The sequence below is a fragment of the Muscardinus avellanarius genome (assembly GCF_963383645.1).
Source record: "Muscardinus avellanarius genome assembly, chromosome: 3".
Taxonomy (NCBI): domain Eukaryota; kingdom Metazoa; phylum Chordata; class Mammalia; order Rodentia; family Gliridae; genus Muscardinus; species Muscardinus avellanarius.
Genome location: NC_137788.1, coordinates 34,057,045 through 34,067,299, shown reverse-complemented (window position 1 = coordinate 34,067,299; position 10,255 = coordinate 34,057,045). Strand labels below are relative to the sequence as shown.

The 10,255-nt window shown below is 49.1% G+C and overlaps 1 protein-coding gene across 15 annotated transcripts in view; it reads right to left on the bottom strand.

Annotated features, from left to right (window-relative positions):
- Positions 1–8,105: 8,105 nt before the first annotated feature.
- The window catches only part of NFYC (nuclear transcription factor Y subunit gamma), a gene marked incomplete at both ends in the record, with an annotated part of 64,959 nt that continues 62,809 nt past the window's right edge, over positions 8,106–10,255 (bottom strand). For 10 of the 15 annotated variants that reach the window (XM_080690650.1, XM_080690655.1, XM_080690645.1 and 7 more), the window contains 2 exons: positions 8,106–8,225; positions 9,417–9,476. In XM_080690650.1, the coding sequence (XP_080546776.1) occupies positions 8,106–8,225; positions 9,417–9,476 (180 nt within the window). Of the gene's footprint in view, positions 8,535–9,416; positions 9,512–10,255 lie in introns of all 15 variants that reach the window. The other 5 variants (XM_080690642.1, XM_080690649.1, XM_080690651.1 and 2 more) reach the window with 5 other exon arrangements.

The following is a 10,255-nucleotide window of genomic DNA, read 5'->3' as shown; positions in this document are numbered from 1 at the left end:
AGTGCTCTGAGCCAGGAGTCATGGCTGGGCTTCCAATCCTGGCTGTACCCCTCCCCTACTTCCCTGGCTCCAGGAGGGTTGAAGGCAATAATCATGAAAGAGTCACGGGTCGAGCAGGGTACTGTGAAAGCGCAAGCCGCCAGCCACCGTTCTGTGGTGAGGATTGGCATGGAGGGTGCCACAGGCACCACATATGGCCTCTGGGAATGTGCCTCTGCTGAGAGCAGGAGGGGGAGGGTATAGGGAGAGAGAAGCCTCCTTCCTCCCTGCTCCCTTGCAGCCCAGAAAGGGCAGGAAACTTAGGCCACCTAGTGGATGAAAGGAGCTGGAGGGGCACAGGGATTTCTTCTCCTCCAGAACCGAGTTGCCCCCAATCTGACCCAGCCTCAACCAATCTAGCCTGGCCTGTTAGATCAGAGCTACAGAAAGTGGGAGGTAGCAGTGTCGCTGAGCTCAGCGAAAAGCAACCCCCATTGATCCTGAAGGGCTAGAGGGGGCCGCCAGGAGGAGTCTCAGAGGGAGAAGGGGTGTGGAAATGAAGGTCCGAGCGTCTCTTCTTGGGCTGCTCCTTCCCTGCCTTAGGATTCTTCCTCCTTCCCTACTCCTGAGAGACCATACAGAAAGGGACGGTAGTGTGGCCCTGCTGATAAGCACTGTATCCATGGAGTCCTGGGAAGATAAAGGAAGGACTGGGTCCAGGAGCATGCATTCCAAAAAGATTTCTGTGCTCTCCTGCTGGGAGAAACTCGGGCGAGGCTCAGGGAGAGATAGACCTGTGTAGAAGGGATAGAAAGCTGAGAGATAGGGAAAGGGTTTCAGAAGAGGGATGATACTTGGTAGGGCAGATGGAGGTTCAGGGAGGAGGGTGGGATCTCAGGAGAAAGGCAAGGGACTTGTGGCAGGGTGGGGAGGCTGAGAGAGAAGAACTCCCAGGTTCCAAGATCTTGAATTGTCTCAGGTCCCTGGAGGCTCCCTTATGTTCAATCCCAAGACTGAGAAACACCTATGGAAGTCCCTCCTCTTTGAACTATTAGACATGCAAGATAAATGCCGGATTAATATTTTAAAATTATTTTTAAAGTAAGCATCCACACTCAAAAGCAAGAGTGAGAGAATGTAAGGGCAGAAGCAAGAGGGCATTCCTGGTGGCAAGCAGGAGGGGAAGCTGCATCTCTGAGGGAGGTCGGTGCTCCAGCAGGGGCAGGAGGTACAGCTCAAGAGTCCAAGTGGCAGGGGCTGCAGTATGCTCCTTGCTGGATTTGAAAAAGTGCTAAAGCCTCTTCGTCAGCCACCTGACCCTGGCTTTAGGTAAAAGTACCCACGTGAGTATAATACCTCAGCCTGTCCACAGAGCCTGAAGGATCAGGATATGATACCCATGCCACACAAAATCCTTAAGCCAAGACACTAATATCAGAGCTGCTTCAAGGCTGGGGCTCTCCCACATGGCATGGGCACATACAACTGAGAAATTGTGGGATGATTTCCACATTCCAGGGTACAATTAGAAACAAGTGCTAAAAATAATCTCAAGGATAAACTTCGTAACATATTAGAAGCAAAGTACCTTGAGAAACATATCTCTCATAGGAGAATTCATACCTAAAGATCTACAGATAATAGCACATAAGGAACTTGAATATAATTGACTTTCAAGAATATAAAGGAAGAAGTAACATCTATAAAACAAGAACAGAAAGATGTCAAACAGGAATGTGTAGCAGAAATGAACAAAATTATCTAGAAATTTTAGAAATAAAAACCCAAGTTAGCCGGGCGTGGTGACGCACGCTTATAATACCTGCTCTTGGAAGGCTAAGACAGGAGGATTCGCACAGGTTCGAAGCCAGCCTCAGCTACTAGTGAGGCTCTCAGCAACTTAGTGAGACCCTGTTTTCAAATAAAATATAAAATAGGTCTGGGAGTATAACCTGGAGATAAAAAAGTCCCTGAGTTCCACCCCTAGTACCACACACACAAAAAAAACCCTAAAGTTAGCTAGGAGTGATACATGTCTATAATTTCAGTACTTGGGAGGCTGAAACAGGAGGATCACAGGTTTGAGACCAATCTCAGCAACATAGCAAGACTCTCAGTAACTTAGCAAGACCCTGTTTCAAAACAAAAAGATAAAAATAAAAATGGCTGGGCATGTAGCTTAGACATAGAATACCCCTTAGTTCAATCCCCAGTACCACCAAGAAAAGAGAAAAAAAACAAACAAAAAAGCCAAAGTCACTAATATTGAAAAAAATGATGGATTAATAAGATAAATACAAATGAAGGGAGAATTGAGTTAGAACCTAGAACCCTCTGGAATAAATGTGAAAATCCCCTAGAATAAAGCTCAGAACAATAAATTAAACACATGAAAGAGACATAGGAGACTGAATGAGGAACTCAAGCAGAAGTATTAATAGTTTGAGAAAGAGATACTAGAAAGAGTGACCAAGCTCTTTTCAGAAATAAGACATGAATTTTTAGATTTAGAAGGCGTAGAGAATTTCTAGTAAGAAGTCTTTGAAAACAAAACAAAACTACATCTAGAAAGCTGGTGTAGTCAAAAGTATAGAATATCAAGAAGGAAGAGGAAATTCTAAAAGCCACCCAAGAGAAAAGAGAGCTTATCTACAAAGGCCCAATAATTGAATTGACGGTAAATTTCTCATCAGCAACAACAGATGCCAAAAAGAACAACGAAAGAGCATCTTCAGAGTGCTGAGGGCAAATAATTGTGGACCTACAGTTCCCTATCTTGCCAGCCGCCATTTAAATCAGAGGGTGAAATAAAGACCTTTGGACACATGCAGATCTTGGAACGCTTCTGTCCCATAGACCTTCACTGAGAGGCACAGGCACGGGGAGGGGAGGGTGCAGTGGCGGCCGGGCAGTAAGGAGGGCACAAAGCTCAGGGCTGCGGGCGAGCCCAAGCCGTTTCAGATCTTGCCTCACACCTCACTCCCCTCGAGTGCCAGCCTCGCTGTCCTCCTGTCCCCTCTTCCTGGGCTCTGGCTGTAGCACAGCACCCAGGCTAGACGTGACTCCGCCAGCCTGGCTCTGGGGCCTTGAGGAGGCCATGCTAAGTTACTCATGTGCCTGGGCACCTGACCACCACCGTAGTGTCCCCTCCTCTAGGGAGGCCACACGCCACCTTACAAAGTCCCATGAGGCTGGAATAAGCACTGCGGGACCAACACTCCCCAGGTCTCCGTCCTGGAGTGGGTGGTGGGGACTTTCAGAGCAGACAAGACCACAGGGAGCTGAACCGCTGGGTGGCCTGGGACAGGTGGCTTTTTGGAGCATTTGGCTCCATTCAACCTGCTGGTGCCCTTGGGTAATCACAACCTCTCCAAGCCTCAGTTTCTTGAAACAGGGAGAAAACCTACTTAATAAGGATGTGAAGATGAATAAAAATTCATTTAGGGCCAAGCTTTAGCTATATTTACACAAGTCCCCTTCCTTCCTTCCTTCTCCCCGCCCCTCCACCCCCACTGGGAATTGAACCTAGGGGCATTCTACCTCCTAGCTCCACCCCCAGCCCTTTTTATTTTTGCCTTTTTCAGAATAAAAGAAGAACACACCGGGTGTGATGGCACACGCTTGTAATCCCAGCATTTGGGAGGCTGAGACAGGAGGATTGCGGTTCGCGGACAGCCTCAGCTACTACTTAGTGAGGTCCTTTGCAACTCAGTGAGAACCTGCTTCAAAATAAAGAATAAAAAATAGGGCTGGAGTGTAGCTTGGATATAGAATGCCCCTGGGTTTCATCTGCAGTACCACAAGAAAGAATACACCACCACGCCTGGCTCTACTCCCTCTCTTCCTCTCTCCTCCCATCCCTTCCTCCCTTCTTTCCTTCCATACTGGGGATCGAACCCAGAGGCATTCTACCTCCCAGCTACATTCCCAGTTCTCTTTTCACTTTGAAAAAAAAGGTTGCTGAGGTTGGTCTCGAACCTGTCTCAGCCTCCTAAATATTGGAATCACAGGTTTACACTGCCATGCCTGGCTTACATATGGATTTTTAAAAAGGAGCATCTCTAACAGCCTTGCCTAGCAGATTGTCAGTGCTCAATAAAAAACCGTGAACAGCGATGCCCTGAGAGCAGATGAGTGGAGGTGGGATTGTGCACAGCGTGCTCAAGTCCCTGTCTGCAGTTTGGCTGCAGGAATGTCTCAATGTTCACTCGTGTCCTCATCAGTTACCGTACTCTCTTGCTGCTGGGGCCCTGTGCTGGGCTCCCGAGGCATGGAAAATCCCGGACTTGAGGACTACCTGTGAGGAAGACAGCCAAGAGCAGCATGTCCTAACAGACAGGGGGTTTCTTCAGAGCCTAACTTGAGCTAGTGTTGGCCAATCCCCCATTCCCAATCCCAAACCCCACCCCCAACTCAATATCCAGCATAAGCTTCATACTGCAGGAACCTCATCTGGCTTGTTTTCAGCTCTATTAAAAAATGTCCAAAACAGTATCTGACACACAGAAGGTGCCAAAGAAGTATCTGCTGATTGGCTGTGTATGTGCACTCTAATAATAGTCTATAGAAGTTGATATGGGAGCATTGACAAGGTCCTCTCTGGCTCTCCCCCAGGAATTAGAAGTTTCTCAGAGAGGACAATTTAAATTGGGCCTTGATGGATGTATAGGAGATCAATAAGTAAAAAGGGGAGTAAAGGGCATTCCAGGCACTGGGGCCAGCACATTCTGAAAACATGGAGGTGAGTTCAAGAACCAGTGAGTAATCCAGTGCACCAGAAGCATGAAGTGCAGGGGGCAGTGGGAGGGAGGGCGGGAAGAAACAGGGCTGGGCACATGAGGGCTTGGGCAGCAGAAAGCCGGTATTCAACAAACTCGCCTTGATGTCATATTCTGGACAGGGTTATTTTCCAGCTCTTACTGTTATTCCACAAAGGCTCTCCATTCAAAGGGTGAGAGTCTTATCAGGAAGGGGGCTAAGCATCCTAGTAGCCCCTGAAAAAGGGGCCGCATCCTACTGGTTGGTAAAAGTGTCTCAAATTGGGATCAGGGTGGGATGGGATATCTGTCAGAGAAGAGGAGAGGGCTGTGTGCTGCCCCCTTGTGGCCATGGCCAACCTGAGCAGCACTGGATCCAGACAGGTCCTCTGATCATAATCCCAGGCATCTCCAATCTCCACTATCAGCCTCCTGGGAAGTTCCCCCAATCACCAGCTGTCCCTAAACCAGACCCAAGCACCTTCTTTATTCCACACATACACAAGGCTGGGCCAGTGGGTTTGGAGAGGCTGAGTAAAAGGAGATCGCTGACACTAGCAATGCCTTGTTCTTGCTCTTTTCTCGCATGGGCACAGATACGCACACCACCTTTGGCCAGAGAACAACTGCGTGCACACAGGGGATCAAAGACTGGTGCTTTGGTTTCAGACCCACTCCAGTTCACAGAGTGACCTTGGGCAAGTCGCTGCATTTTACTAGACTCCATCTGGAACACAGGGATCATGATCCTACTTCCCGTCTCCCCTGCAGGGTCACTGTGAAGATCAATCAGCAGGACGGATGCTGCAAATGCTAGGAAAAAATGTTTAAAGAGCGCTCCGGATGTAAGGGGATCATGCTGGGTATTAGATAGGGGCTCTCTTGGGCTGCACCAAAGGGTTTGTTTACACCGGGATGGGCCCTGCTGGCAGGGCAATTTAAAGGGAACGTGCTCAGCAGAGAGGCTGCTTGCCAATCACAATTGATCGAAACATCTCCAAAACAAAAAAGGAAAACTATGGGGGAAATGAGGACCCATGGAATGTCCTGAATTCTAATTGCTCTTGGATTTTCAGAAGCATGTGGGAGAGCAGCAAGGTGGGACAAAGGGCACCAAGAAATAAATAGCAGGGCGGCTGCCTTCTCTGAGACCAGGGCCCCTCTGCCTGCATTCTCTCCACACAGGGCTGGGCATGAGGCCATCAGCAAAAACTTGCTGATTGTATGTCTAAGACGTATTTGGGTGCGGGACAGGTGGAAAGGCCAGAAGAACTCCCTTAGAGCTAGAATGGCATTAACTAGATGGAGGAGGGGACTACCAGGACGTGGTAAGCCAGCACGTGGAGCCGAGGGTAAGCGGGCACATTTACTGCTCATGGTCATGGCGTCGCCTGCTTTACCTTCCCTGAGGGCACTGGTAGGGTACTATGTGATCTCGCTTTTACAAAACAATGTTCTTTTTCTCCCCTTTTATAATGTGAAGGAATCCCTTACCTGGTCCACTCTTTTGCTTTGGTAGCCTGAAGGTTTAGCATCGAATCATTCTAACAACTAGTTAGGGCTTAATAACCAGCATGTGTTTGTGGTTTTCATGACCTGATTTCCTACTCAATTGTTTCTCATTTGTCCTACCATGCCATTGAACTGTTTCACTGCGGGCCATCTTGACGTTTAATGATATAGGATGACATATAACATGGCTGTTCAAGCATTTTAAAAACTACCAGCATCAAGGAGATACAGTTCCGCCATCCAGAGGGTGAAGGGAAGAGCTGGCGAGACCTATATCTAGGCAAGACACTTAAATAGGTCTACGAGGTCTGTGGGTCTCTTGGAAAAATGAATAGAGGGCAGTAACGTCCCCCGAGCCTCTCCTAATTCTTGAACATCAATTCATGTCCTGCCACGTGGTTTACAGTAGAGGGGGTGGGTGGCCAAAGGGACCCTAAAAGCATCATCATGTTCAGGTCTGAATGTCTAACAAAAGCCTCCCTCCCCTTCACTACCTCACCTGAGACAGTCCCAGAGACAAGAGAGTTGCCTTTGATTTTTTTTTTTTTTCTTTTTTCTTTTTTTGGTGGTACTGGGGTTCCTGGAAGCCCTTCTACCTCCGGGCTACACTCCCAGACCTATTTTATATTTTATTTTTGGAAACAGGGTCTCTTAAGCCAGCACGACTGGCTTCGAACCCGCACGATCCTCCTGTCTCTGCCTCGCAAGTGCAGGGATTACAAGCGTGCGCCACCATGCCCGGCGTTGCCTGTAGTTTTATGATAAAGGATAGAGCCAGCATTTTCCAGGAGACACCCCTTAATCCTCAACCAAGCAGGCCACAGCTCTGTGGGACACGTGTCCAGTTAGATGGGGTGGGTGGGCACTTCTGAGCAGCAGATGTGGTCTGATGAAACTCGCTTGTATAACTGGCCAAGGACCTCAATTTGAATCACATATGCGGCATGTAAGTTCCCACGGCTTTGGGCACCCCCTCTTGACAAGGGTGCCCTTTCTTTCCAAGGGCAAACAAACCTTCCCAAGTCTTTTCCAAGCCAAATGGCCCACAAATGTCCCCAGACACAGAAACTGACTCTGAAGTATCTAAAATGAGATTTATTGCATTTCATGCAGTTTGAAGTTCATGCAGCAAAGGAGACTAGCACAATTCTCAATGTATTTAAAAAATAAAATAAAGGAGGGGCAGCAAATACACGAAGTTCTAGTCTCCTTGGGTCCCCAGGAGAGAAGGTTGTGCGAATGAAACCATCCGCTCTCCGTGGGAAACGAGTTCATCTCCTCAATGCAAGGGATGTTTCCTGTGGCCTCTGGATGCAAATACAGAGCTCCAGGCAAGAGTGGGGCTGGGGAGAGGAGCGCTAGTGAAAAAGAAGCCACACACGTCCACCCAGTTCAGTCTGAGGACAGACGAGGTGGCAAATGTTGGGGCAGCAGCTGTTCCAAGAAACAGAAAATCCTGCACACCCCTAGGAAGACCTGTTCCTAAAGGAAGTGGCGGTGAGAACCAAAACAGGAAAAAACAAAAGGAGAAATATTTCTTCAACCACACGCTTCAAAAAAAATGCCATAAATATGTTATTTAATATTCTCATTTCATAGCAGTGGACACACAGCTAAACATGTTGAAATATTGATTCCTTGAGAAAAAAAAAAAGAAAAAAAAAAGGAAATAAAAATATTGCATCTTTCTGTTGGAGGATCTCTGCCCCCAGGCGTGGGGGCGTAGTGCACCAGTGTCCTAGCCTGCAGGAGGCGCTGAGGTCGGCCGGGTCCTCTGGGGAGGGAGGCTGTGCCCATCACCTGGGGCTGTATGGCAAAAATTGTGTTGGGTGTCCTTGGCCTTGCCAGCTCAGGCCCTCAGTCGCCGGTCACCTGGGGGGCCTGCCCATCGGAGGGCTGGTTGGCTGACTGGATGAACATGGGCTGGGCGAGGTCCTGGCCTGCAGGCATGGTGACTTGCTGGATCTGGTAGAGCTGCTGCGAGGGGTGGAGAGGAGAGAGTGAGGTCACCCCTGGGAGAGGGCCATGCAGCTCCCTATGGGCCTCGAGCTGGTTGGGGGCCCCGGGAACCTCAACCACCACCCACTGCAAGGCGTCCGAGGGGGGAGGGGGGACGGCGCTCTGCTGGGGCTGGGAGCAGCAGACACAGGAGGCACCGGCCCGGTGGGGGGGGTGTGTGGTGGGCAGGGAGGAGGTGCAGGGAGTTGCATTTCCTGTGGCTTTCACTTCTCTGGGCTCTGCCTCTCCCGTTAGCTCAGAGCCTCGAGCTTGCTGCACGCGGTTCCTCTGTGACAAACACAAGCAATCGACCACTGTACCAGCAGCTTGGAAGTCAGCATCTCCCCAACTCTTGGCAGTCCTCACTGGCAGGGTTATTAGTAGGATCACCCTCTCTCCTCTTTTCCTCAGAATACCTGGCTCAGGCTGAAGCCATACTGAACCTGCTTTTCCTACATGGGCACTGCAAAGGAGGTGGCCTGGTACTGAACACTATTGGCTAAGCCAAGCCCCACAAGGGGTGAAGAAGATGCTCATGCAGCCACTTAAGAAGGCCAGGGATTACTGCCCTCGGGTTTCTCAGGGCCCTTTAAAGAAACCAAAAACCAAGACACCCCTCCCCTGCTTGCCCAAGAGTCCTGGCCTGAGAGCTTAGCACCTGGCACTGGCAAATGCCAGAGGCAAGTCCTGACGCCAGCTCTTCTTTTCTGGGCAATGGGCAATGCGTAAGTTTGGACATGTCATCCTATCGGGTACTCAGTAGTCTCTGGGGAAGATCTTAGGGGGAAGGTAAGGGGAAAAGGGAAGTTTCCTTTCTTGTGAGCCTTTGTAATTACTGAATCCTGGGCACCAGAAAAGCTCAAGAGGTTACATCTTCTCTGCATTTCAACTAATCCAAGCTATTAACATTCTAATCCTGGCTCTGCAAGGAAGAGCTAAGTGTGGACAGGGCACTTCCCACCTCTAGGGCTCCGTTTACTGATCTGTAAAATGGTGATTTGGGCTATACAATGTCCAAGATTACTTTTAGCTGCCCTATGTCTATAAACCTAAAGGATACATGCCCTGCAGAGGATAGGACAATCGCCCTAACCATCCAAATCCACATACCACCCACAGTCCTGGCCCCCAACACCTCGCCCTTGTCGCTGCCCAGGCTGAGTACCCTACCTGTCCATCTGTGAACTGGCTGAACTGCTGCTGTCCTTGCTGGACCTCGGTCTGTGTGATCTGTGGGAAGCAAGATGGCAGAGTAGGCACATAAGCTGCACACCAGCCACAGAGATCAAATGAGACAATTCCCACGAAGTAACCGGAATGAGGTTGGCAAAGAACAGGTGTTTGATGAGGGTTAGAAAGCAATAGTCCCTCCCAATCTCTTAGCACAACAACTGCCCAAAGAATTAGCACCACAGAGTCATATCAAGAACCCTGGAGCCATCTTGTAATCCCAGCATTTGGGAGACTGAGACAGGAGGATCATGGTTTGTAGACAGCCCCAGCTACTTAGTGAGGCCCTTTGCAACTTAGAGAGACCCTGTTTTTTTTTGTTGTTTGTTTTTGTTTTTTGGTGGTATTGGGGATGGAACCCTTCTACCTCTGGGCTACACTCCCAGACCTATTTTATATTTTATTTGGAAACAGGATCTCTTAAGCCAGTGCGGCTGGCTTTGAACCTGCTTGATCCTCCTGTCTCTGCCTCCCAAGCACGGGGATTACAAGTGTGTGCCACCAGGCCCGGCAGAGAGACCCTGTTTTAAAAATAAAGAATAAGAAAGTATAGGGCTGGGGGTGAAGCTTGGAGGTAGAATGCCCCTGGGTTCCATCCCCAGTACCACAAAAACAAAAAAACCTGGAGCATCCCATATCTATCCATCCATCCATCTATGTATCTATCTCTGGCTCTCTTTTTTGGTACTGGGGATTAGACCCAGGGGCATTCTACCTCTAAACTATACCCCCAGCCAGTTTTACTTTGAAACAGGGTCTTACTAAATTGATGAGGCTGG